The sequence below is a fragment of the Pogoniulus pusillus genome, chromosome 24 (genome assembly GCF_015220805.1).
Source record: "Pogoniulus pusillus isolate bPogPus1 chromosome 24, bPogPus1.pri, whole genome shotgun sequence".
Classification (NCBI taxonomy): Eukaryota; Metazoa; Chordata; class Aves; order Piciformes; family Lybiidae; genus Pogoniulus; species Pogoniulus pusillus.
In genome coordinates this window covers 4,267,333-4,294,362 of record NC_087287.1, presented here as the reverse complement: position 1 = coordinate 4,294,362, position 27,030 = coordinate 4,267,333, and the positions used below count along the sequence as shown (strand labels likewise).

General features: G+C 59.3%; 1 protein-coding gene across 1 annotated transcript in view; it reads left to right on the top strand.

Moving 5' to 3' along the window:
- The first annotated feature begins 677 nt into the window (after positions 1-677).
- Positions 678-27,030, top strand: part of SLC25A22 (solute carrier family 25 member 22) — a 46,547-nt gene continuing 20,194 nt past the window's right edge. Inside the window, exons 1-4 of the mRNA XM_064163121.1 lie at positions 678-801; positions 21,738-21,850; positions 23,021-23,146; positions 24,420-24,475. Of these exons, the coding sequence (XP_064019191.1) occupies positions 21,831-21,850; positions 23,021-23,146; positions 24,420-24,475 (202 nt within the window). The 5' untranslated portion in view covers positions 678-801; positions 21,738-21,830. The remainder of the gene's footprint in view (positions 802-21,737; positions 21,851-23,020; positions 23,147-24,419; positions 24,476-27,030) is intronic.

Below are 27,030 nucleotides of genomic sequence, written 5' to 3'. Positions count from 1 at the left end.
TCGCTGCCTTGCTTGGCTCATGAACCTCACAGACTCACAGAACCACAGCACGGTTTCGGGCGGCAGGGAGCCCAAAGCCCACCCAGCTCCTGCCCCTTGCCACGGGCAGGGACACCTCCCACTGGAACAGGTCGCTCAAGGCCTCATCCAGCCTGGCCTTGAACACCTCCGGGCGCATTTCCGTTGGGAAAGACCTTGCAGATCACCGAGCCCAGCCGTTTGCTGCCGGCACGGTGTCCCTGGCTGTTTGTGCGTGTGCTGCCGGCGCCCCCCGTGCCGCTGGCGGCAGGATCGGAGCGGCCGCTGCCAGGCGGTGCAGCGGGGCAGCAGGGAGGGCACAGCAGCGCGGGGCAGCCCCCCGGCTCCGGGCCGCTGCTCGGCAGCAGTGCCACCTCTCTGCCTGCCCGCACTGCCCCTTCCCCCGGCCCACCCGGGCGGCTGCAAGATGGGAGGCGGCTGCGCCGGGGGGAGCGGGCAGCTCGCTGCCGGAGGCGCGGACGGGCCGCCGGGACCACCGCCGTGGCTGCCGTCGCCCGGAGCCGCGAGGAGCGCCGCCGGCGGCGAAGGCCGCGGCCAGGCCCGGCTGCCCTGGCCCCCGTTGCCGTGGTGACGCGGCCGCCCCGGGGGGGGGGGGGGGGGGCCGGTGGCGGCGGCGGCGCTGCTGCCGCGGCGGGCGCGGCCAGAGGGGGCAGAGCTGAGCCGGCGAGAGCGGAGAAGGGAGAGAGCGAGCAGGCAGGCGAGAGCTCCGCGCCGCACGCCGCCCCGGCCCCCGGCGGGACCCGCCGCCGCCGCCCCGCGCCGGTAAGTGCGGCCGGCCCCGCGTCCCGGCCCGCGGAGCGCCTCGCCGGCACCCCTGCCGCTGCCGGGCTGCGGCTCCCCTGCCCCGGCCTGGCCCCTGCGGCACCGGCCCCTCGCCGCGGGGGTGTGCGGGCCCTTTCCTGCACGCTGGTACCGGGGAGGAGTCGGCGCCTCGCCTCGGCGGCTGCGGGCTGCCCTGCGCCCCTCGTACCTGCCTCACCCCGGGGTGCTGCGGCTGCCCTGAGCCCCCTGCGTTGGGCTTCTCCCGGCGGCTGCCCCGCACCCTTGGTGTCCGCCTCAGCCCGGGAGCTGCGGGCTGCCCCGCACCGCCGGTGCTCCGCTCAGCCCGCGGGCTGCCTCGCACCCCTTGTGTCCGCCGCGCCCCGGGCCGGCTCGGCGCCTCCTCACGCCGGGCTCGCTGAGCTCCCCGCTCGCTGCCCAGCCTGCCGAGTGCCGGCCGCCTCAGCCGCGCCTCTCATCCCGGGGCTCGGGGTCCCCCTGCGCGACTTTGGGGCGGGGGCCGCAGGTGTTAAAGGCGAGCCGGGGGGAGGCGGCGCCGGGCTGCCCCTGCCGGGTACCGGCGGCTGCCGCGGCCCTTCCTGTGCCCGTCCTGGCCGGGGAAATCGCGGGTGACACGTGTGTGGTTTCGGCCGTGCCCTGTGCTGACCCGGAGCCGCCGCTTTCTGCGTCGGAAGCGGTGTGCAGGTTTCTCCGGGGCTCCTGGGCTCAGGGGTGGTGTGTAGCCTCCGGTCGCCCTGGTCGAAGGGCAGGGTCCTGCGTCTGAGCCCCCCCCTTCACCTCGCCGTGTGTCTTCCACCCTCTCCTAAGCTAGATCTGCACCACTGTGAGGTAGGTCAAGGTTATTGTGCTGCTCTTCCCCTGGATGGAGAGAGTGACAATGTGTACAGGCGGTGTGGGATTTCCTCAAGGTCACCCTGGCCATTGGACATCCCCCCCCCCACACACACACCTTGCTCCTCGCTGGCTGTACCCTCTGCAGCTGCCAGGCTCCTGCTGGGCAAGGGCACCGGCCTGGAAATGGGATTTTCCAGTGCCTCTCTCCTGCAGGGCTCCTTAGCTTTCCCTTTCTACACCTTGCCAGGCTGTCAGAGGGACTGTCAGTGCAGGATCCCACCTGTGTTTCTTTGGCCTCGGTACCTTGTGCCTGGGAGATGCTTACCGTTCGCAAGAGGCTGTTCTACCACAGCACCTTCGCCTCCGACGGCCGCCCTGCCCTTAGGATCTGACCTGCTGTGGCCTCGGTGCCTCCCCTGGGGTTGTGTCTGCGGTGATTGTGATCACTGCAAGTCACTGTGGCTTCGCCTCTCCAGAGCTCGCTGCTTGGCAATGGCAAGTGAAAGGCAATCGAACTGGAGTGGTGCTCAGCTGATAAGGGGTGGATCACTGGGGCCTGGGTGCTGCCTGCTGCGTGTTTTGCTTTCCAGGCTGCTGTGAATAAAGGTATAGGTGAGGGCTGGTAGGAGGAGTTCCTGCAGCCTCACCACCAGGCAATAAACACCAGCGTGGTAGGGGTTTGGAAGGGACCTCTGGAGATCATCCAGTCCAACCCCACCCCTGCTAAAGCAGGGGCGCTCTCAGCAGCTTGTTCGGGGTCACAACAGCCAGGCAAGGTTGGAATCTCTCCAGAGGAGACCTCACAGCCTCTCTGGGCTGCCTGCTGGGGGAAGTATAGGCTGGGTGTTAGGAGGAAGCTCTTCACAGAGAGAGTGATTGGCATTGGAATGCGCTGCCCAGGGAGGTGGTGGAGCTGCTGTCCCTGGAGGTGTTCAGGAAAAGCCTGGCTGGGGCACTTAGTGCCATGGTCTGGTTGGTTGGGTAGGGCTGGGGGATAGGTTGGGCTGGCTGAGCTTGGAGCTCTCTTCCAGCCTGCTTGATTCTGTGATTCTATGAATATTGCAGGTGAGGCTGGAGAGGGCTGTGGGCAGCCTGCTCTAGTGGGGGATGTCCCTGCTGAGCGCAGGGGGTTGGGCTGGGTGAGCTTTGGAGCTCCCTTCCAGCCCAGCCCATTCCGTGGTTCTCTGAGTGTGGGATTTTGGACGTGTGTGCTGCTCCTGCTGCCTGTCATTCAGACAGGGACAGTTTCTCTCCTGCTGCTGTGCCCTTGGCTCCTTTGCTCGCCGAGTGCCCTCGTAGTAAGGAGTGTCCTGCTTCAGGAGACCAGTGGCAGAGATGGATGGCCCACTTGGAACAGGGAGCAGCTCCCTGTCCTAAGTTGGAGCCCAGCACTGCTCTAAGCAAAGTCCGCAGTCTTGTTTGATGCCCAGCAATCTTGTTAATGTCTCACTAAGATGCCAGGGCCCTAGGAGATCCTCCAGCTGCTGTTTGAAGAAGAGGTGGAGTGCAGTATTAAGTTACTGGGAGGTAGAAGAGGTTGGCAGCTTCTCAGGGCTGTTTTGCTCCCCTTTTCCTGTGCCAGCATTAAAATTAGTGGGCAGGTCAGGGAGAAGTCTCTACCTTGCTGGCCAGGCAAGGCACATGGAAGCAGCCCTCCTTGGCATCATGCAGTTGGTTTGGTTAGAAGTGACCTTCCAGGTCATCCAGTCCAAGCCTTAACCCAGCACTGCCAGGTCACCACTGAACCACATCCCTCAGCACCAAAACTCCACAGCTTTGGAATCACAGAATGGGTTAGGTTGGAAGGGACCTCAAAGCTCAGCCAGTTTCAACTCTCCTGCCATAGGCAGGGACACCTCCCACCACAACAGGTTGCTCAAGGCCTCATCCAACCTGGCCTTGAACACCTCCAGGGAGGTTGTGGAGCACAGAATCACCCAATGTGATCTTTGATCACATTCTGTGCTCCACAACCTCCCTGAGCAGCCTGTGCCAGTGTCTCACCACCCTCTTCCTAATATGCAGTTTCCATCTCCCCTCTGCCAGTTCAAACCCATTCCTCCTCCTCCTCTCATTACCAGACCTTGTCAATAGTCCCTCCTGCAGCCCCCTTCAGATCCTGCAGGGCCACTCCAAGGTCTCCTCCAAGCCTTCTCTTCTCCAGGCTGCAGAGCCCCAACTCTCTCAGCCTGTCCTCAGAGCAGAGCTGCTGCAGCCCTCCGTGATGATGATTCAACCACTTCCTTGGGCAGTCTGTTCCTTTCCTTGCTCCTGTGCCAGGCTTGGTGTTGTAGGTCCCTGGGAAGGCAAAGGTGTGATGGAGAGGAGGGTCTGGGTGGTGATGGCTGGGGGTTGGTGTGACTCAGGCAGGGAGCCACTGGGTTTTGGAGCTGTTGGCATGGGGCAGGCTTCTCCGCGGAGCTGCGAGCGTGGCCTGTGCCTGCTCTTGCGTAACTGTCGGCGTGCTGAGAGTTGTGAAACAGTAGGAGGGAGACTGTTGTGGTGTAAGGCAGCAGCACTTTTAGGGGGGGAAACGTTGTGCTGCATTTAGCTCACAGAACCCAGCGTGGTGAGGGCCAGAAGAGACCTCTGGAGATCTTATTAGGGGCACCCGCAGCAGCCTGCCCAGGATCACAATGGCCAGGTGAGGTTGGAAGCTCTCCAGAGAAGCAGAACTCCACAACGTCTCTGGGCAACCTGCTCCAGGGCTCCAGCACCCTCACACCCATGAATTTTCTCCTTCTGTGCAGGTAGGAACCTCCTGGGTTCCACTCTGTGCCCATTGTGCCCCTTGTGCTGAACCTGGGCACTGCTGACGAGCGTCTGGCCTCATCCTCTTGCCCCCCACCTTCTCTTGCTGAGCACTGAGGAGACCCCCAAGTCAAACACATCTGGATCCAGCATCTCTGAGTGATGGGCCCAGATTTGCAGATTGCCTGAAGAGCCCTGAGGGGCAGAGTCCGTCTCGGGCCCATGCTGACTGCAGCATGTGATGCTCATGCACTCTGCAGCATCTCTGAATCACCTGCTCTAAGAGTCCCTTGGCTGCAGTGAGTTGGTGCAGCTCTGTTAGAGGCAGCAAAGCAAATCTGCTTTGGACCAGCTGTGTGGGAGCCCTGGGCCTGCAGGAAGAGCCTGGACAGTGCCAGGAGCACCTCAGTGTGCTGTAGGGCTGCCTGCTCTCCATCTCTGCTCCTCCCAAGGACTGTTGGGCTGGGGGTTACTTGGTTTAGAGCTGTTCATGAACCTCTGGATGCTCTTTCTCTCCCCTGTGGAGATAAAATGCTCTCAGCAGCAGCTGGAAGGTGGCAAGGCCCTGTGACATTTTGGGGGGTGAAAGGCTTGTGAGGGTGAGGTGAAAAGTTTAGTGGTATTGAATGTAGCCATGGAGGGACTCATGTTCCTTGGTGCCATCTCATCACCATGAGCCAGCAGTGCCCTCCTGCAGCCCAGGACCTGCACCTGGGTCAGGCACAAATATAAACAGGGCAGATGGGTTGAGGGTAGCCCTGAAGGAAAAAGCTTTGGGGGTGTTGGGTGCTGAGCAGCTCCCCAGGAGCCAGCAGTGCCCTTCTGCAGCCCAGCAGGCAGCTGTGTGCTGGGCTGCAGCCAGAGCAGTGTGGGCAGCAGGGCAGGAGAGGGCATCCTGCTCCTTGGCTCTGCTCTGCTCAGACCTCACCTCCAATCCTGCCTCCAGCTCTGCTCAGACCTCACCTCCAATCCTGCCTCCAGCTCTGCTCAGACCTCACCTCCAGTCCTGCCTCCAGCTCTGCTGTCCCCAGCAGAAGGAGGGCACAGAGCTGCTGGAGTGAGGCCAGAGCAGGCCACAGAGGTGCTGCAAGGGCTGGAGCAGCTCTGCTGTGAGCACAGGCTGAGGCAGCTGGGGGTGTGCAGCCTGCAGAGGAGAAGGCTCCAGGGGCACCTGAGAGCTGCTGCCAGAGCCTGAAGGGATCCTGCAGGAAGGCTGCAGAGAGACTTCTGCTGAGGCTGTCTGGAGCCAGGCCAAGGGGCAATGGTTTGGAGCTGAGGCAGAGCAGGGTTAGAGTGGAGCTGAGGCAGAAGTTGTTGAGTGTGAGGGTGGTGAGAGCCTGGCACAGGCTGCCCAGGGAGGCTGTGGCTGCCTCCTGCCCAGGAGTGTTCAGGGCCAGGCTGGATGAGTCCTTGAGCAACGGAGTGTAGCTGAGAGGTGTCCCTGCCCCTGACAGGGTGGTTGCAGCAGATGATCTCTGAGGTCACTTCCAATCTGAGCCATTCTATGGTTTGCCTGGTTCCACCTTCCTTATGTCTTTGTTCATCCCTGAGCTCACTTAGGGGCAGGGAACTGCAAGTGTTTTGTGCTGCCAACTTTGCAGCAGCAGCAGCAAGATGCTGTGCACAGGGCGTATCTCTGGACGGGCTGCCTCTGTCTGCCTGAAAGCACATTCTGCTGCCAGAGGGACACAAAAGAGCTTTGAACAAGGGCCCAGGGGAAGGAAAAGGGGTGGGAAAATGCAAAATGTTTGTGCTGGGTTGTTAGGAGATCCTGCACTGGGTTTGTGATGTGATTCCAGTCCAGGTCTGGGATGGCTGCGACTGATCCCGAGTGCAGATGTGGTGCTGCAGGATACCAACACCCTGTGAAAGGATTTGCTGCTGCTGCATAGAGCCACAGAATTGTTTGGGTTGGAGAAGCCTTCTGAGGTCATTGAGTCCAATCTTCAACCCAGCCCCACCATGGCCATCAAACCATGGCCCCAGCTGCCATGGCCACACATTCTTTGAACACCTCCAGCCATGGGGACTCCGCCATCTCCCTGGGCAGCCTGTGCCAAGCCCTCACCACTCTGCCACCAAAGGCATTTCTCCTCCTCTCCAACCTAACCCTCCCCTGGCACAATTTCAGGCCCTTTCCTCTCCTTCTCCCACCTGAGACCAGGCAGCAGAGCCCAACCCCCAGCTCACTGCAGCCTCCTCTCAGGGAGCTGCAGAGAGCAATGAGCTCTGCCCTCAGCCTCCTCTTCTCCACACTGCTGCAGCTCCCCAGACCTCTTCTCCAGAGCCTTCCCCAGCTTTGTTGGCCTTCTCTGGACCTGCTCCAGCCCCTCCATGTCATTCTGGGAGTGAGAGGCCCAAAACTGACCCCAGCACTCAAGCTGTGGCCTCACCAGTGCTGAGTAGAGGGAGACAATCCCTGCCCTACTGCTGGCCACACCATTGCTGGTCCAGGCCAGGCTGCTGGTGTCCTTCTTGGCCTGCCTCTGAGTACACTGCTGGCCACATTCAGCTGCTCTCAGCCTGCTGTTTCTCCTTTCCCAGTCCACTTCAGAACAGACATTTCTCCTAATGCTGCCTTCTTCTGACTGGCCTTTTCCAGGTGTTTTTTCCCCCCTGTTGATTTGTTTTTCCCCATAATGAGCTCCACACCTTGCTGCTGGCAGGTCAGTGATGTTCTAGACCTGTTTCCCTTGGCTGCAGTGAGTTGGTGCAGCTCTGTCAGAGGCAGCAAAGCAGATCAGCTTTGGACCAGCTGTGTGAGAGCCCTGGGGCTGCAGGAAGAGCCTGGGCAGGCAGCCCCTTTAGGCTGTCACTGACAAGTTGGTTAATGCCTTGTTAGACTTCCAGCTGGACACACTGAGCCTCCCAGCTGCTTCTGCTCCTCCCTTTAAGTCTGCAGTGCTGTTCCTGCAGAGCAGGCTGGGGAAGGACCTGTCCAGCCACAGCACCCTGCCTGGTGCTGCTGGTGCAGGTACATCAGGTTGTCAATTCACATCCAGCTACTGGAGCACTGCTGCTGAGGAGAGGCTGAGGGGCCTGGGGACTGGAGCACTGCTGATGGGGAGAGGCTGAGGGACCTGGGGACTGGAGCACTGCTGCTGAGGAGAGGCTGAGGGACCTGGGGACTGGAGCACTGCTGCTGAGGAGAGGCTGAGGGGCCTGGGGACTGGAGCACTGCTGCTGAGGAGAGGCTGAGGGACCTGGGGACTGGAGCACTGCTGCTGAGGAGAGGCTGAGGGACCTGGGGACTGGAGCACTGCTGCTGAGGAGAGGCTGAGGGGCCTGGGGACTGGAGCACTGCTGCTGAGGAGAGGCTGAGGCACCTGGGGACTGGAGCACTGCTGCTGAGGAGAGGCTGAGGCACCTGGGGACTGGAGCACTGCTGATGGGGAGAGGCTGAGGAACCTGGAGACTGGAGCACTGCTGCTGAGGAGAGGCTGAGGGACCTGGGGACTGGAGCACTGCTGATGAGGAGAGGCTGAGGGACCTGGGGACTGGAGCACTGCTGATGAGGAGAGGCTGAGGGACCTGGGGACTGGAGCACTGCTGATGAGGAGAGGCTGAGGGACTTGGAGGTTTTAGTCTGAAGAGGAGAAGACTGAGAGGGAAGTTAATAAAGGTTCCACCAACTTAGCCAATGGCTTTCTGAACAGGGCATTGATCCTTTGCCCTCAAACATATCACAGCAAGGGGACAATTTGCTCCTCCTGCTCTTTTGCAGGTGATGGATGATTCCTCTCAGTGCCATGTGGCTGGGAACTGGGGGATGGAAACCATCTGGTCATACTCTTCATCCCTTCCCAGGAGATGCAGTGGTGCTGGGCTGCATTCAGAAGAGTGTGTCCAGCAGATCCAGGGAGGTTCTCCCCTTCTCCTCTGCCCTGGTGAGACCTCATCTTGTGTACTGCATTCAGTTTTGGGCTCCCCAGGTGAAGAGGGACAGGGATCTGCTGGAGAGGGTCCAAGGGAGGGCTAGGAGGATGATGAGGGGACTGGAGCATTGCCTGCTGAGGAGAGGCTGAGGGCCCTGGGGCTGAGAGGATGGGGTTCAAGAGTGGGGGGAAGGCTCTGCTCACTGCTCCCTGGGATAGGGCAAGGAGCAATGGATGGAAGCTGCAGCACAGGAGGTTCCAGCTCAACACAAGGGGGAACTTCTTGACTGGAAGGGTCCCAGAGCCCTGGAACAGGCTGCCCAGAGAGGTTGTGGAGTCTCCTTCTCTGGAGCCTTCCAAGGCCTGTCTGGATGTATTCCTGTGTGCCCTGAGCTAGGTTGTGTGGTCCTGCTCTGGCAGGGGAGCTGGACTCGATGATCTCTTTGGGTCCCTTCCAACCCCTGACATCCCAATTAAATGGCAGCTAATCAGTGCTGTTGATCAGTGCTCTTTGTTTCAGCCCCAGGGGTGGTGGCACAGGACCCTGCTGCTGCCGGTCCCTCGGCACACGAACACACCTGCTCCTCTCTTGCAGCTCCAACTGCATCTCTCTCCTCCCAGCTCAGCTGTTTGCTTAGCCAGAGCTACTCAGGTGACTGCAAAGTGCTTCCTTGGTAAGCACAGGGCAGCAGCTCCTCCGGGGAACCCCTGAGTGCTCTGCAACCACCACCTGCTGCCTGGGGCTCCCCTCCCCCGGTACAGCTCGCAGGCAGGCAGGCAGAGCCTCACGTCCCCAAGGGAAGCAGGAGCTCACTCCATGGCAGTGGCAGTGGCAGGCAGCTCTGGGTGTGCCCGGCAGAGAGCTGGCAGGCACAGGCTGCATGGCCACACTCCCCCACGCAGCTCAGCAGCAGCCTGGCAGCTCTTGCCCCCTTCCCAAAGCCAAACTCAGACCATCTGTTAAGTGTTCCTGTAGCTCATGCCTGTCTGAGGCAGGGCTGGGGCTGTGTTTGGTTGCTCAGGGAGCATCTGGAGTTCCTGTAGCGCTTCAGTGTCCTGCTCCTTCCTTCCAGCTCTCCAGCAGTGCTGAGCCACCAGAGTGGGGCAACAGGCACAGAATGGTAGTGGTTGGAAGGGACCTCTGGAGATCATCCAGCCCAACCCCTCTGCCAGGGCAGGGCACACAGGGGCACATCTAGGGGGGGCTTGAAAGGCTTCAGAGAGGCAGACTCACAGGCCTCCAGCACCCTCAACACCAAAAAAGCTTCTCCTCATGCTGAGATGGAACCTCCTGGGGTCCAGTTTGTGTCCTTTGCCTCCTCTCCTGTTACAGGACAGCACTGAACAGGAGCTGGGAGCAGGCAGCTGCCCAGAGAGGCTGTGGAGTCTCCATCTCTGGAGCCTTTGAAGGCTCTCATGGATGCATCCCTGTGTGACCTGCCCTAGGTGCTGCTGTCCTCCTCCTGCCAAAGCTGTAGGGTTCAGCTGCAGTGTTGCTCTCCTCCTCCCAAAGCTGCAGGCTCCAAACAGAGCTCTCCTGTCCTCCTCCCAAAGCTGCAGGCTCCAGCCTCAGCTCTGCTGTCCTCCCAAAGCTGCAGGCTCCAGCCTCAGCTCTCCTCTCCTCCTCCTCCTAAAGCTGCAGGCTCCAGCCTCAGCTCTGCTGTCCTCCCAAAGCTGCAGGCTCCAGCCTCAGCTCTCCTCTCCTCCTCCTCCCAAAGCTGCAGGCTCCAGCCTCAGCTCTGCTGTCCTCCCAAAGCTGCAGGCTCCAGCCTCAGCTCTGCTGTCCTCCCAAAGCTGCAGGCTCCAGCCTCAGCTCTCCTCTCCTCCTCCTCCCAAAGCTGCAGGCTCCAGCCTCAGCTCTGCTGTCCTCCCAAAGCTGCAGGCTCCAGCCTCAGCTCTCCTCTCCTCCTCCCCAGGCAGATCCTCTCTGCTGTCTGGCAGCTGTTAGGCAGCAGCCAGGCTTTGCCTCTGCCTCGGCTCCCTCCCATTGCCCTGGGGACACACTGGGCTGGTTGGAATTAAGTCAATTAGCACACGGCTTGTTAGCTCACTAAGGCACGGAGCACTGGCCCGGCTGTGCAGCCAGGTTATTAGTGTAATAACTGTGTCCTGCTCAGCTCCTGGCAACAGTTAACGCTTGGGGGTGACTCAGGAGGGCACCCGGGCGGAGTGTGGCTCTCCCCGGCGGGGCGGTGCTGAGCAGCCAGCCCTGGGGGTGTTCCCCTGCTCAAAAGGGCTCTGATGTGCCATGAAGGAGGTGGAAATGTGCAGGGATAAACATCAGCCCCCGGCTGAGCTCGGCTCTAGTGGAGGCACGGTGGAGATGCTGGCAGGCACTTAGGAACCGGTGCCTGCCAGATTGCCCCTCGCAGGCGCCTGGGGCAGAGGAAGCAGAGTGCTGGGTCCTGGCACAGGCTGGGAAAGGGCAAAAGTTCTCCTGCAAGGACAAAAAGAGCTTGAGCTTGCAGCCCACAAAGCCAAGAGCAGCCTGGGCTGCATCCAAAGCAGCGTGGGCAGAGCTGGAGAGAGGATCCTGCCCCTCTGCTCTGCTCTGCTCTGGGGACACCTCACCTGCAGGGCTGCATTCAGCTCTGGAGCCCTCAACACAGGAAGGACATGGAGCTGATGGAGAGGGTCCAGAGCAGGCCATGGAAAGGATCAGAGGGCTGGAGAACCTCTGCTGTGCGGACAGGCTGAGGGAGTTGGGGGTGCTGAGCCTGGAGAAGGCTGCAGGCAGACCTCAGAGCAGCCTGCCAGTACCTGAAGGGGCTACAAGCAGGCTGCAGAGGGACTGTTCCCAATGCCCTGCAGGGACAGGACGAGGGCAATGGCTGCAAACCAGAGCAGAGCAGATTGAGATTGGATGTGAGGAACAAGTTCTGCAGCAGGAGGCTGCTGCAGCAGGTTGCCCAGGGAGGTGGTGGAAGCTCCATGCTTGGAGATTGTTTGGTCTGGTGAAGAGAAGACTTAGAGGGGATCTGATCAATGTCTGCAAATATCTGAGGTCTGGGGGTCAAGAGGGAGGGGACAAACTCTGCTCAGTTGTACCTGGGATAGGACAAGCAGCAGTGGATGGAAGCTGCAGCACAGGAGGTTCAGCTCAACACAAGGGGGAACTTCTTGACTGTAAGGGTCCCAGAGCCCTGGCACAGGCTGCCCAGAGAGGTTGTGGAGTCTCCTTCTCTGGAGCCTTTCCAGCCCTGCCTGGATGTGTTCCTGTGCTGGATTCTGTGTTCTAGCAGTGGGTTGGACTCCATGGTCTATGAAGATCCCTTCCAACCCCTAACATCCTGTGAGCCTGTGGTCATCCTGAGCTTGTGCAAGGAACATTAGTGAGAAGAGTTGAACCCAGAGCTTTTGCTGATCTCCTCTCATGCTGTGCAGTGTCAGAGCCTCTTGTTGGCTGCTGCACTGGGAGGGATGGAGCTTAATTCATAGCCCTGAAATAGCTGAGGTTGGGGCTATTTCTGGCACATGTCTTGTTCAACATCTGCCTGAAGGAACTTAAGGTAGGAGGCCAAAAAATAAGAAGTGATTTTTAGATCCCTCTTCCTTATTTCAGAAGAAGAATTCTTTGTGTTTCTCATCTCTTTCAAGGAGAAACATTGGAACTTTCTAGGGCTGAATGAGAAGAGCCACAAAGGTGGTGGCCAAGCAGAGCTGTTTGAAACAGAGCGGGGCAGGGTTAGGTTGGACATCAGGAGGAAGTTGTGCACAGTGAGAGTGGGCAGACTGGCACAGGCTGCCCAGGGCTGTGCTTGAGGCCACATCCCTGGAGCCATTCAAGCTGAGCCTTATTATGTCTCTGTGTGCTCTTGCAGCCCAGAAAGCCAAGCAGAGCCTGGGCTGCAGCAGCAGAAGTGTGGCCACCAGGGCCAGGGAGGGGATTCTCCCCCTCTGCTCTGCTCTGCTGAGACCCCACCTGGAGTCCTGCATCCAGTTCTGGAGCCCCTGGGACAAGAGGGCTGTGGAGATGCTGGAGAGTGTCCAGAGCAGAGCCAGGAGGATGCTGAGAGACTGCAGCAGCTCTGCTGTGAGCACAGCCTGAAAGAGTTGGGGCTGTGCAGGCTGGAGCAGAGGAGGCTCCCAGGTGACTTTCTTGTGGCCTGCCAGGACCTAAAGTGGGCTACAGGAAAGGTGGGGAGGGACTTTTTAGGCTGTCAGGTAGGGATAGGACTGTGGGGAGTGGAACAAAGCTGGAAATGAGGAGGTTTGGAGTTGATGTTAGGAAGAAGTTGTTGAGCAGGAGAGTGGTGAGAGGCTGGAATGGGTTGCCCAGGGAGGTGGTTGAGGCCCCATGGCTGGAGGTGTTTGAGGCCAGGCTGGCTGAGGCTGTGTGCAGCCTGCTCTAGGGTAGGGTGTCCCTGGGCATGGCAGGGGGGCTGGAACTGCCTGCTCCTTGTGCTCCCTTCCAGCCCTGACTGATTCTTTGAGTCTATGCTTCTATGACTCCAGACTCTCCTGACTTGTGGCCATCATCGGTGTCCCAGAGGCCTCAGATTGAGTCCCATCCATCCTGTGCACTCCATGCTGTCCCTGAGGGAGTGCCAGCAGCTCTCAGCAGGGCTGACCCCTGCCCTGTCTTGCTCTGTCAGGCTGCAGCTTGGCCACTGCGAGCGGGCAGCGTCCCAGGAGGACACTCTGCGAGGCCTCCAACAGGAACAGCTCTGTGGGTGTTCGAGTGCTGCTCTGATGGGGCTCTGCTGCAGGTTGGCATGAGCAGATGCTTATTGCTCCCAGCAGGGCCACAGGCACTCCCTTCTTTCTCAGATCAGGCTGCTGAGAGCCAAGAGCCAAGCTTCTGTGGCTGGTGGGGAATGAATGGTCCCTTTCATGCCCGAGCAGCTCAGCTCCGCTCCGCTTTGGTGCTGCTGAGGAGGCAGAAACCAACCCTCACTGTCCCTTGGGCTTCTGGGCTGGCTGGGTTTAATTCCTGCTTTGTAGATGGTGATGATGGTAAATTGGGAGGAAGGCACTTTCTTCCTGCTCTGCCAGTCTCTTGGCAGGGCACTCGAGTGAGGGATTGGCACTGTTGCTGGGTGGGAAGTCCTCCAGGAGCACAGCCTTGGGCTCTCCCTTGCTGTCTGTTGGCTCTGCTTGCTCCTGACCACCACAGCTTAGCAAAAAGGTGGGTGCTGGGCAGAGGAGCAGAGGATCATAGAATGTTAAGGGTTGGAAGGGACCTCTGGAGATTGTTGAGTCCAACTCCCCTGCCAAAGCACAAAGGAACACATCCAGATGAGGCTGGAAGCTCTCCACACAAGCAGACTCCACAACCTCACTGAGCAGCCTGCTCCAGGCCTCCATCCCCCTGCATGCTGGCACCTAATGCCCCTGGGTAGGTGCTGGGCAGAGGAGCAAGCCCCCTGCATGCTGGCACCTAATGCCCCTGGGTGGGTGCTGGGCAGAGGAGCAAGCCCCCTGCATGCTGGCACCTAATGCCCCATGGTGGGTGCTGGGCAGAGGAGCAAGCCCCCTGCATGCTGGCACCTAATGCCCACTGGGTGGGTGCTGGACAGAGGAGCAAGCCCCCTGCATGCTGGCACCTAATGCCCCTGGGTGGGTGCTGGGCAGAGGAGCAAGCCCCCTGCATGCTGGCACCTAATGCCCCATGGTGGGTGCTGGGCAGAGGAGCAAGCCCCCTGCATGCTGGCACCTAATGCCCACTGGGTGGGTGCTGGACAGAGGAGCAAGCCCCCTGCATGCTGGCACCTAATGCCCACTGGGTGGGTGCTGAACAGAGGAGCAAACCCCCTGCATGCTGGCATTACTGTCCCCTGGGTGGGTGCTGGACAGAGGAGCAAGCCCCCTGCATGCTGGCACCTAATGCCCACTGGGTGGGTGCTGAACAGAGGAGCAAGCCCCCTGCATGCTGGCACCTAATGTCCCCTGGGTGGGTGCTGGACAGAGGAGCAAGCCCCCTGCATGCTGGCACCTAATGCCCACTGGGTGGGTGCTGAACAGAGGAGCAAGCCCCCTGCATGCTGGCACCTAATGCCCACTGGGTGGGTGCTGGACAGAGGAGCAAGCCCCCTGCATGCTGGCACTGCACATCCCCAGTGGGCACAGTGCCACCAAGCCTGTCCCCATGGGGGTGTGAGCAGCCAATGGTGCAGGCTGGTGCCATGGCACCTCCCCACGGGGACTTTGGCCTTTTTTCACTTGAGGCAAGGGAGGACCTGCCCTGGGCTTGGTGCTGCCAGAGCCCAGCCTGGTACCGGCACAGTCGGCTGCTGACCGCAGCGCAGGTGAGTTGGCATCTGCCACCCCAGGGCTTATGCCTGGGGACAACACGGGACCAAAGGACCACCCTGGCCTCTGCAGGGCCTGAGAGGTGACAGTCTGTGGCAGCAGAGTGTCTACCAGCCTGGAGAGCTGCTTTGTCTTGTTGTCCTGCCTGGGGCTGCAAGGGAATTCCTGGCAGGGAGGGCAGCAGAGGTGAAGCTGGCACTGACTGCCTCCTTGGAGCAGGTCCAGAGAAGGACACCAAAGCTGGGGAAGGGTCTGGAGCTGGGGAGGAGCAGCTGAGGGAGCTGGGGCCCTGCAGAAGAGGAGGCTGAGGCCATTTGGCTCTCTTAAACTCTCTGAAAGAAGGTTGGAGCCAGGTGGGGTTCAAGTTACAAGTGCCAGGACAAGAGGAAATGGCCTCAAGTTGCACCAGGGGAGGTTTAGGTTTAGGCTGGATACAAGAAGAAGCTTCTTCAGTGAAAGGTTTCTCTAAGCCTGGCAGAGGCTGCCCAGGGAGGTGGTGGAATCCCCATGCCTGGAGGGGATTAAAAGACACAGAGATGTGGTGCTGAGGGCCATGGTTTAGCCCCAGCCTTGGTAGAGCTAGAGAAGGGCTGGCCTGGGTGAGCTGAAAGGGCTTTGCCAACCCAAATGGTTCTCTGATTCTCTCCCCTTTATCCCAAACCATCCTGAGCAGTCAAGGGCCAAGTCAGCAGCTGCTTTCCATGTGAGATGTCCTGGTGCTGACTCCCTCCTGTGCTCTGTGCCCAGCACACATCCAGAGAGCTTCTCCCAGGAGCTATTTGCAGTTCATTCCCACTCCTCTGACCTTGCTGCTGCTGCGAAGGTTCACTGCAGTCCTTGGCACAACCTGGTTGGGATGGAGAGAAAGTGGAGTGCTGACCCCAGAGGCTTTCCCTTTCCCTGCAGGTGCTAGATGCTGATTGTTCCCTTCACCTTCTCTGGCTGTGAAGCTTCCCATGGCTGTGTCCTCTCCTCACAGGGGATGCTGCCTGATTTGGTCCTTCCTCTCACCCTCTGTGCCCTGCTTCTTGATGTTAGTTTCTCTGGCTGCAGCCACAAAGTTTGTGTCCTCTCATGACAAGTGGAATCAGCTCCACAGAGAAGGGCATTGGAGTCCTGGTGGACAGGAAGTTATCCATGGGGTACCCAAGAAGGCCAATGGTCTCCTGGGGTGCATGAGGAAGAGTGTGGCCAGCAGAGCAAGGGAGATTCTCTTCTTGCTCCACTCAGTCCTAATTAGACCACACCTGGAGTATTGTGGCCAGTTCTGGGCTTCCCAGTTCAGGAGGGACAAGGAACTGCTGGAGAGAGTCCAGCAGGATGCTGAAGGGCCTGGAACAGCTGTGTAGGGAGGAGAGGCTGAGAGCCCTGGGGCTGGGAGCCTGCAGAGGAGAAGGCTCTGAGCAGTGCCTGTGAATACCTGAGGGGTGGGGGTCAGGAAGGGGCCAGGCTCTGCTCAGTGCTGTCCTGGGACAGGGCAAGAGACAGTGGACACAAACTTGATCCCAGGAGGTTCTATCTCAGCAGTAGGAGAAAGTAGTTTGGTGTGAGGCTGCTGGAGACCTGGAGCAGGCTGCCCAGAGAGGCTGTGGAGTCTGCTTGTGTGGAGAGCTTTCAGCCCCCCCTGGATGTGTTGCTGTGTGCCCTGCCCTGGGTGCCCCTGCTCTGGCAGGGGGACAGGAAAGCTGTGACTGGACCCTGTGGCTGCAGGAGGAGGACAGGAGAGCTGTGTCTGGAACCTGCAACCTTAGGAGGAGGAGGACAGCAGCACCTAGGGCAGGGCACACAGGAATGCATCCATGAGAGCCTTCAAAGGCTCCAGAGATGGAGACTCCACAGCCTCTCTGGGCAGCTGCCTGCTCCCAGGCTCCGTTCAGTGCTGTCCTGTGACAGGAGAGGAGGCAAAGGACACAAACTGGACCCCAGGAGGTTCCCTCTCAGCATGAGGAGAAACTTATTTGGTGTGAGGGTGCTGGAGCCTGGAGCAGGCTGCCCAGAGAGGCTGTGGAGTCTGCTTCTCTGGAGCCTTTGAAGGCTCACATGGATGCATTCCTGTGTGCCCTGCCCTGGCTGCCCCTGCTCTGGCAGGGGGGGCAGGACTTGGTCTCTGGAGGTCGGTTCCAGCCCCTGCCAGTGTGTGATGGTGTGGAAGCTGTGGCAGGGATTCTGTCTTCCCTTGTGCTGTTGTATTTGCATGTCAAGGCTGCAGACTGAACGTTTGCTGTCACTGACAGCTCCAGCATGTGTTGGCCTCCAGCTCTGTCTTGTCCCTGCCTGACTGCCCTGCACAAATGTTAGTGCTGGCAGCAGAGTGGGGCTGGAGGGCACTGGATCGCTTCCTCCAGCCACGCTGGCAGCTGAGGGTGACTGAGGATCTTGGGCAGGATGGCAGCCTGCCTGTGCTGGCCGTGTCTGACAGGCTGTGCCTGCTGGGGGAGGGCAGAGCCTGCAAGTGGGAGGGCTGGCAGAGGGCAGAAACCAAGAGCTGACCTCTGCTAGGGGACTACTGGCAGGACTGGAGATGCTGGTGGGTGGGCTGGCAGCCTGCAACAGATGCCAGCAATGGCTCTGGCAGCCTGGCAGTGGGAGAGCAGGGCAGAGCTGAGCTGTGAGGCTCTTAAGGCTGGGTTGTGGGCAGAGCAGTGGCATCTCTGCAACTCCCTCAGAGAGGACTGCAGTGAAGTGGAGGTTGGTCACTTCTCCCTGGTCTCAGGTGAGAGGAGAGTAACTGGCCTGAAACTGTACCAGGGCAGGGTTAGATTGGAGATGAGCATCAGTTTCTTTGCTGCAAGAGTGGTGAGGGCTTGGCACAGGCTGCCCAGGGAGGTGGTGGAGTGCCCATGGCTGGAGCTGTTCAAGCAAGGTGTGGCCATGGCATTTGGGGCCATGGTTTGATGGCCATGGTGGGGTTGGGTGGAAGGTTGGACTGGAGGAGCTTGGAGGTCTGTTCTAACTGAAGCAGTCCTGTGATTCCATGATCTGGAGGCAGAGAGGGCACCCCACAGCCACAAGGCAGTGCAGTGGCACTGAAGACAATGAATGGATGGCTGGATGGGTGGGCAGAGGCCAGTGGGATGAGACTGAACAAGACCAAGGGCAGGGTTCTGCACTTTGGCCACAACAACCCCAAGCAGCACTACAGGCTGGGGCCAGAGTGGCTGAGAGCAGGCAGGCAGAGAGGGAGCTGGGGGTGCTGGGAGAGAGGAGCTGCAGAGGAGGCAGCAGTGCCCAGGTGGGCAGCAGAGCCAATGGCATCCTGGGCTGGCTCAGGAGCAGTGTGGGCAGCAGGACAAGGGAGGTTCTTGTGCCCCTGTGCTCAGCACTGCTCAGGCCACACCTGGAGTGCTGTGTCCAGATCTGGGCTCCTCCAGTCAAGAGAGATGCTGAGGTGCTGGAAGGTGTCCACAGGAGGGCGCCAAAGCTGTGAGGGTCCTGGAGCAGAGCCCTGTGAGGAGAGGCTGAGGGAGCTGGGGGGGTGCAGCCTGCAGCAGAGGAGGCTCAGGGCAGAGCTCATTGCTGCCTGCAGCTGCCTGCAGGGAGGCTGTAGCCAGGTGGGGTTGGGCTCTGCTGCCAGGCAGCCAGCAGCAGAAGAAGGGGACACAGCCTGAAGCTGTGCCAGGGCAGGTCTAGGCTGGATGTTGTTAGGAAGTTGTTGTCAGAGAGAGTGATTGGCATTGGAATGGGCTGCCCAGGGAGGTGGTGGAGTGGCCGTGGCTGGAGGTGTTGCAGCCAAGGCTGGCTGGGGCACTTAGTGCCATGGTCTGGTTGGTTGGGCAGGGCTGGGTGCTAGGTTGGGCTGGCTGAGCTTGGAGCTCTCTTCCAGCCTGCCTGATTCTCTGAAAGAAGGGTGGCTAAGCTTAACCTGCCCTTCTGCTGCCATGGCTTGGCTCGTGAAGGTGTTGGGTGCCTGCATCTCCACCCGAGCTGCCAGTGGCACACCTGGTGAGGCTCTGTGCTCCCCTCTGCACCCAGGCTGGGCTGTGGCTCTTTGCTCACCACTTTTCCTTCAAGTGATAAGGCAAGAAGCAAAGGTTGAGAGTCCAGCCCCATGTCCTTGCCTTGCCATCAGATCTGCAGCTGCAGACCATCCTGTCTGGGTGGCACAGGTGAAGAGGAGGTGGTGGGTGCCTGTGGCAAGGCAGGGCACCAAAAGAGCAGCACTGTGCCACTGGCCGAGGCTGTGAGGAGCAGATACAGCCCGAGCTGGCCAGGTTTGACTTGTGGCACCCCCAGCCTGGCTGCTGGGTGCCTCTCTAGGAGCTGGCTTTTGGAAGCTGGGAGCAGGGAGGGGCTGGGCTGAGGAGGTTTGTGCCCTGGCTGTGTGTGGCAGTGTGAGTTTGGGGCTGTTTGTGTTGCTGCTGTGCCTGGCACCGCAGCGGTGCCCGGGCTGGAGCCTGTGTGTTGCTCTGACACTAATTTGCTTGCTCATTTTAATAGGCATGGCAAGGGATGCCCTGGGGTGTGGGTAATAGGGCATCAATCCATGGCTGGCTGTGCTCACAGCACTCGAGGAAGGAATTAGCTGCACACAGCTCAGCACTCAGCACAGCTCTCAGCTCGCCTCACAGAATGGTTTGATTTGGAAGGGACCTTAAAGATCAGCCAGCTCCAACCCCTGTGCCATGAGCAGGGACACTTTCCACCAGCCCAGCTTGCTCAAGACCTCATCCAGCCTGGCCTGGAACATCTCCAGGGAGGTTGTGGAGCACAGAAGCACAGAATGGGATCAAAGATCCCATTCTGTGCTTCTGTGCTCCACAACCTCCCTGGGCAACCTGTGCCAGTGTCTCCCCACCCTCACTGCCAGCAATTTATTCCTCCTCCCCTCTCCCAGCTGTTGTCCCTCATCCTGACACTCCCAGCCCTTCTCCAAAACCCTTTCCTGGCTTTCCTGCAGTCCCCTTTCAGATACTGAGTCCCAAGAGGAAAGTTTTAGGTCCTTCTTTTCCCTTTCCTTCCTAGATTAGAAGTGCCATGGTCTGGATTTGTGTGGTAACTTTCCTGTCCTGGCACTCTCTTCCCAGCCTCTTTTCCTCCTCTCAGACTGCAGCACTACAGCAGCAATTTTCCTGCCTGAGGAGCCTGACTCTGCCCAGGAACTCTCTGCCCAAGAGCTTCCTGCCCACAGCACTGGAAGCTTCTTTACCATCTTTAAATGAGTAGGGAGGTTGACAGCCCAGAAGGGAGAGACACCCTCCAGGAAGACCTGGACAGGCTGCAGGAGTAGGCTAGCAAGAACCTGATGCAGTTCAACAGGTACAAGGGCAAGATCTTGCTCCTGGGGGTGCATAACCCAGGATGCAGCTCAGCCTGGCATCTGCCCAGCCAGAGAGCAGCAGCCCTGTGCTAAGGGACCTGGAGGTCTTGGTGGGCAACAAGCTCACAGTGCCCCAGAGTCACAGGATCATGGAATGACAGAAAGGCAGGGTTGGAAGGGACCCCAAGGCTCATCAGGTCCAACCTTTCTGGGTGTGCTGCAGCAGCAAAGGAAGCCAACAGGATGCTGGGCTGCAGCACCAGCAGACAGAAAGAAGTCTCTGCCCCACTCTGCTCAGGGCTGGGCAGGCCACACCCAGAGCTCTGCCTGCAGTTTTGGTCCCTGCTGTCCGACAGAAAGATGTGGAGAGGCTGGAAAGTGGCCAGAGAAGAGCCAGGGAGTGGTCAGAGGCCTGGAAGCCTGAGGCTGAGAGCTGAGTCTGTGCAGCCTGGAGGAGAGAAGGCTCAGGGCAGACCTTATGACCACGGAGCAGGACACAGAGGGAGGCTGCCAGGAGGATGGAGACTCCCTGTGCCAAGGAGTCCCACGGGAAAGAAAGGAGAGGATGGGGACAAGGCAGTGCTGGGGACATTGCCATTGGGCTCCAGAAGGAAATGCACAGCTGGACACTGGAATCAGCTCCCTAGGGCAGCAGTGCAGTGCCCTGCACTGGGCAGGTTGAAGGCTCAGCCTGGCAGGCTGCTGGGCAGCTGACTGCAGCTGCAGCTTCACCCAGAGAGGTTGGAGCAGATGGTCCTTGGGGTCCTTTCCAGGCTGGCACTTTGCCATTCCATGCACTGGGGCAGAGCTCAGCAGGTGACAGCAAAGTGCTCAGTTGGAGCTTGCAGAGACTTTGGGTTTGGTTTGCAAATGGCCTTCTCTGGAGCTCTGCTTAGACAAACAGAGCTCAGAGGACCCTTCCAGCTCAGTGCTCTCAAATCCCTTAATGCATTCAAATCCCCAGGCCTCTGCCATGCCAGGTGCTGTATCAACAGTTCTGGAGTGGTGGTGTCTGCTCTAAACCCATCACATTGTCCTCTGCCCCTGGCTCACCCACGAGCTGAGCAGCTTTTGTTAGGGGAGATGATCCTCAGCCTGGCATTTGCTGGCCAGCACCGCTGAAACCTGTGACCTTGCCTGCTTTTAAAGCCAGCCAGGTTGGTTTTAGCTCTTCCTGCTCTGCAGCTGCAGCAAGAGCATCACTTCCCTGGTGGGAAGCAGCAGAGGTTTTCCAGCTGGGGAAGGTTCTGCACTCAGTGGGCAGGGTGGAGGGCTGAAGCCAGCAGTCAAATCTAAAGGAGGATTGAGCTGAACTCAGCTGATCCAAACCCCTCCTGTGCAGGAGCATCTTCCCCTGCCCCATCACTGCTTGTGCCAGCAGGTAAGAAGCAGTTCTGTGTTTAGGCATTGAGAGGCTGGAGCAGGTCCAGAGAAGGGCAGCAAAACTGGGGAAGGGTCTGGAGAAGAGGGCTGGGGAGGAGCAGCTGAGGGAGCTGGGGGTGTGCAGTGTGGAGCAGAGGAGGCTGAGGGCAGAGCTCATTGCTGCCTGCAGCTCCCTGAGAGGAGGCTGCAGTGAGCTGGGGGCTGGGCTCTGCTGCCTGGTCTCAGGTGGGAGGAAGAGAGGAAAGGGCCTGAAATTGTGCCAGGGGAGAGTTAGGTTGGAGATGAAGAACAGTTTCTTTGCTTCCAGAGTGGTGAGGACTTGGCACAGGCTGCCCAGGGAGGTGGTGGCTGGAGGTGTTCCAGCAAGGTGTGGCCATGGCACCTGGGGCCATGGTTTGATGGCCATGGTGGGGCTGGCTTATGGTGGGACTCGATGACCTTAGAGTCTCCATGCCTGGAAGTGTTCAAGCAAGGTGTGACCATGGCAGCTGGGGATGCAGCTGAGCTTCAGCAAGAGTCTGAGTGTCTCAACTTTGTCTCCTTGGTGTCTTTCTGTCCTTCTCCAGGAAGAAAACGAAGGGAGGAGGTGACTGAAGAGGCACTGAGGGAAGGATCTGAAGGAACAGGTTCACTTCTTAACCAGAGCAAGTGGGAATTAAATGGCTGATAAACAGATCAGGTGAGTTGTGCTTTGCCTTTTCCTTTCCAAACCCATTCCCCTTTGTGGTCCAGGAGATTGGAGGAGACCACCTGATGATTTCTTCTGGTCCTCAGCAGTTCTCACTCCTTCTCTGCTCCTCTCTTACCTGCTTTTTTTGCACCTCACTTTGTCTTTGCTGCTCTGGCACTGCACTGCTGGCTTTGATCCTCTTTTCTTGCTGCCCTCTGTGTTTTTTCACCCAGCAGGAGTCTGTTCCTTTGTGCTTCCCTTTTCAAAGGTCAGCCTGACCTGCTGACTTCAGCTCACTGACACTGAAGGAGCAAAGGCAGCTCCCTGACCAGCTGGGAATGCAGGGCTTGGACTTCCAAAGTCCACACAGATGCAACCTTGTGCCCTTCTTCCAGAGCCAGGCAGTGGCTGGAGGGATTGCAGGAACATGAAGTACCAACAATAATTAGTGACACTTAAGTGCACAGCAGGAACTTAACAGAGTGTTGGTCCTGGTGTGTGCAAAAGGCAGATCTGAGCTCTCCCAGGCAGTGAATTGGGATCCTGGAAGGAAGCAGTTGGAGCCTCAGCTGCCTAGCACCTGTGGCAGATGGGTCTGTACACTTGTGCACGTTGGGGTTGGCTTTCTGCTGCCTGGGAAGTCACCCCAGATAAATCACAGACTGGCTGAGGCTGGAAGAGACCTCAGAGATCATCTGCTGCAAGCCCCTGCCATGGGCAGGGACACCTCTCAACATGCTCAGAGTGCTCAGCCTGGCCTTGAGCACCTCCAGGCTGGAGGCAGCCACAGCCTCCCTGGGCAGCCTGTGCCAGGCTCTCACCACCCTCACACTCAACAACTTCTGCCTCAGCTCCAAACCATTGCCCCTTGGCCTGGCTCCAGACAGCCTCAGCAGAAGTCTCTCTGCAGCCTTCCTGCAGGATCCCTTCAGGCACTGGCAGCAGCTCTCAGGTGCCCCTGGAGCCTTCTCCTCTGCAAGCTTGGACTCTCCAGAGGTCCTTCCAGCCCCTACCATCCTGTGATTCTGCCTTCACCGTTGCCCTCAGGCAGCTCTGGGGTGGAAGAGCCTTTCCTTACGTTAACATTGGCCATGCCTGGGCTCTGTTCTCCCCCTCCCTCCGTGCCCTGAGGCCATGGCAGCGCGGAGGCAGCTGTGTCTGTGTGTCTTGTCCCCTCAGTCTGCCTGCCAAGCTGATCAATGGAGGCATTGCTGGGCTGATCGGGGTCACCTGCGTCTTTCCCATCGACCTGGCCAAGACTCGCCTGCAGAACCAGCAGAATGGCCAACGGATGTACACCAGCATGTGAGTACCCCCCGAGGGCAGCCCTGCCCCTCTCCTGACCTCCTCCCAGCCACACCACACCCTCAGGAACTGGGCCATGGCCAGCAAAGCCAAGGGACAATCCTCTGGACCCAGCTGTAAAGCAGCTGCTGAGTTTAAACTGGCGCAGGGGAGGTTTAAACTGGGTGTTAGGAAGAAGTTCTTGACAGTGAGGGTGGGGAGACACTGGAGCAGGTTGTCCAGGGAGGTTGTGGAGCACAGAATCACCCAATGTGATCTATGATCTGTGCTTCTGTGCTCCACAACCTTCCTGGAGGTGTTCAAGGTCAAGTTGGACGAGGCCTTGAGCGACCTGTTCTAGGGAGAAGTGTCCCTGCCTCTGGCAGGGGAGTTGGAGCTGGCTGAGCTTTGAGGTCCCATTCCAACCTAAACCATTCTGTGATTCTATGATCCAACCCCCATGGAATGTGGGAATCTGTGCCAGGAGCAGGGGCAATGGCTTTGGGCAGGTTGAGACTGGAGATGAGGAAGAAGTTGTTGGCAGTGAGGGTGGTGAGACCCTGGCACAGGTTGCCCAGGGAGGTGGTGGAGCACAGAAGCACCCAATGTGATCTTTGATCACATTGGGTGCTTCTGTGCTCCACCACCTCCCTGGAGGTGTTCAGGGCCAGGCTGGATGAGGCCCAGGGAGGTGGTGGAGCACAGAATCCACAGCAAGAGAGCAAAGAGCTCTGCCCTCAGCCTCCTCTTCTCCAGGCTGAACATGTGCATGGAGATCTGCCTGCCACAGCACCTCGTGGCTGTGTGCCAGAGGGGAGCCTGCAGCAGGAGCCTCACACTGACCCTTTTCCCTTTTGTGTGTCATAGAAGCACAGTGTCAGGAGGTGGAAGGGAGCTGCAGAGCTCATCCAGTCCAACCCCCTGCCAGAGCAGGGGCACCCGGGGCAGGGCACACAGCAACACATCCAGGGGGGGCTTGAAAGTCTCTAGAGAAGGAGACTCCACAGCCTCTCTGGGCAGCCTGCTGCAGGCCTCCAGCAGCCTCAGAGCAAGGAAGTTTCTCATGTCCAGGTGTCTGTTGCCAGCAGCTGTGGCTTCCAGAGCCCCTGTGAAGGAGAGCCTGGAGCCAGCCTCCGGCCTGAGCCATGCCTCACCCAGTGCCTGCTGCAGCTTCCCTGCTGGGCTCAGGGCTTTGCTGAGAAACCACAGCCAGCCACTACCCCCAGGGGACTGGGTTTGAGTTCCTGGGCCCCCCTGGAGCTGGGGTGATCGATCTCTGTGTATCTGCTTGCAGGTCTGACTGCCTCCTTAAAACCATACGCTCCGAGGGCTACTTCGGCATGTACCGGGGTAAGTGATGCTCCTGCTGGGAGCTCTGCTGGGGCAGTGGGAGGGAGGGAGGCAAAGGCATCAGCTCTGCCTCCCAGAGCAGCAACCCAACAGGCTCCTGACATGTTGAAAGCTGAAAATAAGCTCCCCTGTGCCAGGTGTCTGCTCAGCTCTGCTGCACTGAGCCCAGGCTCTGCCGGCGTTCCTCTTTGCTTGCAGCTGACACAGAGCCAAGCTGCTGGACAGGGCTTTGCAGCTGGGGCAGGGGAGAGGTAGGCTGGACAGCAGGAGCAAGTTCTGCACACTGAGGGTGGGGGGACACTGGCACAGGTTTTGCAGAGGTGTGGTTGAGGCTCTATCCCTGGAGCCATTCAAGCTCAGCCTTGCTATGTGCCTGGGCAGCCTGCTCTGGCTGGAGGTGTCCCTGTTGCCTGCAGAGGAGCTGGAAAAGATGCCCCTTGAGAATCATTGCTCCCACCCTGGAGGTGTTCCAGGCTAGGTTAGATGAGGCCTTGAGCAGCCTGTTCCAGTGGGATGTGTCCCTGCCTGTGTGAGGGGATTGGAACTGGCTGAGCTTTGAGGTCCTTTCCAACCTAAACCATTCTATGACCACAGCTCCTGCAGCGAGCCAGTCCTTGCTCTTTGTTCCTTCAAGCAGGACTCTGGCGAGGCTGTTGGCAGCAGTGACATCTCCTGTCCCCTCTGGCATAGCTCCTAGGGAACCGTGGCTGGAGGCTGTCCTGCCTGCAGCCGGCACTGGCCGTGCCTCAGCCTCTCTTGCCCAACTTGCCGGTAGGCGTTCCGGGGGTGTGGGCTGGATGCTGGGGATGGATTGGCTGCTTCCTTCCAGCTTTCCTGGGAGCAGGGCAGCAAGACAAATAACCCTGAGGAACACTGGCAAGCTCCATCTTCAATGCCAGCTGTGACAAGTCCCTTCTTGAGCTTTCTCAGAAGCTGCCTGCTTTGGGTGCTCCTGGCTGGGCTGGGAGCCGCTGGTGCCTTGGGCTGGGACTGTGCAGCTTGCTGGGGGTCAGGGGGAAGATCATCTGCCTGGAAGCTTCTAAGGCAGACTGGAGAACACAGCAGGGCTTTGGGGAGAGACAGCTGGGCCCCGGAAGGTGGAGGAGCTGTGCATGAGGCAGCAGTGCCCAGGTGGGCAGCAGAGCCAATGGCATCCTGGGCTGGCTCAGGAGCAGTGTGGGCAGCAGGACAAGGGAGGTTATTCTGCCCCTGTGCTCAGCACTGCTCAGGCCACCCCTGGAGTGCTGTGTCCAGTTCTGGGCTGCTGAATTGAAGAGAGATGCTGAGGTGCTGGAAGGTGCTTGGAGAAGGGCAGCAAGGCTGGGGAGGGGCCTGGAGCAGAGCCCTGTGAGGAGAGGCTGAGGGAGCTGGGGGTGTGCAGCCTGCAGCAGAGGAGGCTCAGGGCAGAGCTCATTGCTGTCTGCAGCTGCCTGCAGGGAGGCTGTAGCCAGGTGGGGTTGGGCTCTGCTGCCAGGCAGCCAGCACCAGAAGAAGGGGACAGAGGCTCAAGCTGTGGCAGGGCAGGTCTAGGCTGGATGTTGTTAGGAAGTTCCTGGCAGAGAGAGTGATTGGCACTGGAATGGGCTGCCCAGGGAGGTGGTGGAGTGGCCGTGCCTGGAGGTGTTGCAGCCAAGCCTGGCTGGGGCACTTAGTGCCATGGTCTGGTTGGTTGGGCAGGGCTGGGTGCTAGGTTGGGCTGGCTGAGCTTGGAGCTCTCTTCCAGCCTGCTTGGTTCTACTCTATCTCTAGGCCACTCTTGCCTCCCAGCAGGAGTCTCTCAGGGTGCAGAGGGTTTGCACAGCTCCTGCTTTTCCCAGCCCTGCCGTGGCTGCTCAGCCTGGTCTGTGTGCCGCCAGCTGTGTGCTGCTGTCCGCTCAGGGAGCTGAGGGGAGAGGGTTTGCCTGTCACCTCTGGCTACTGACTGGGGAGCCGAGTTTGGAGAGGCCTTTTGGGAGTAACTCCAGCTCCTTCCAGAACTTTCAGCCTGTCCAGGATGCTAGAATGAGTCCTCCCAGCACAGTACCCCTGCTCTGAGCACCTCAGTCCTGGGCGCTGACGTTAGCAGCCCTTCCCTCTCCCCTGGGCAGGGGATGAGTGGGTAAAATCCAGCCAGGATTCGGGAACAGTCTTTTCTGGGAAGGAGGTAAAGAGCCAGCTCAGCCTTGCAGACAGGGGGAAGATGGAAATCAGGTGGTGGGATTGGTTCCTGCTCCCTCCATCTGTCCCAGTTCCCCGGCAGAAGCTGCTGGGTGACTCACAAGCTCTTCTGTGCAGCCTTCAAGCTGAAATTGGGAGGATTAGATGTTAATATGCTGCAGTGGCAGCTGCTGTGCCCCCTGGAGGAGTCATCACTTGGAGCCTGCTGGAGGACAGAAAGGGTCCACTTGGGCACAGTCCTTCCCACTCTGTGACTTCAGGTTCTCCTTCAGGTGTGAATCAAAGCTCCTCAGTGTGGACAGGAGTGAGGCTGGAGCTTGCAGGCTGCATCTCTTCAGGGCTGTGTGGGGCAGGCACTGCTCTGTATGTGGAGCACACAGGGACCTGGGAGATGTTAG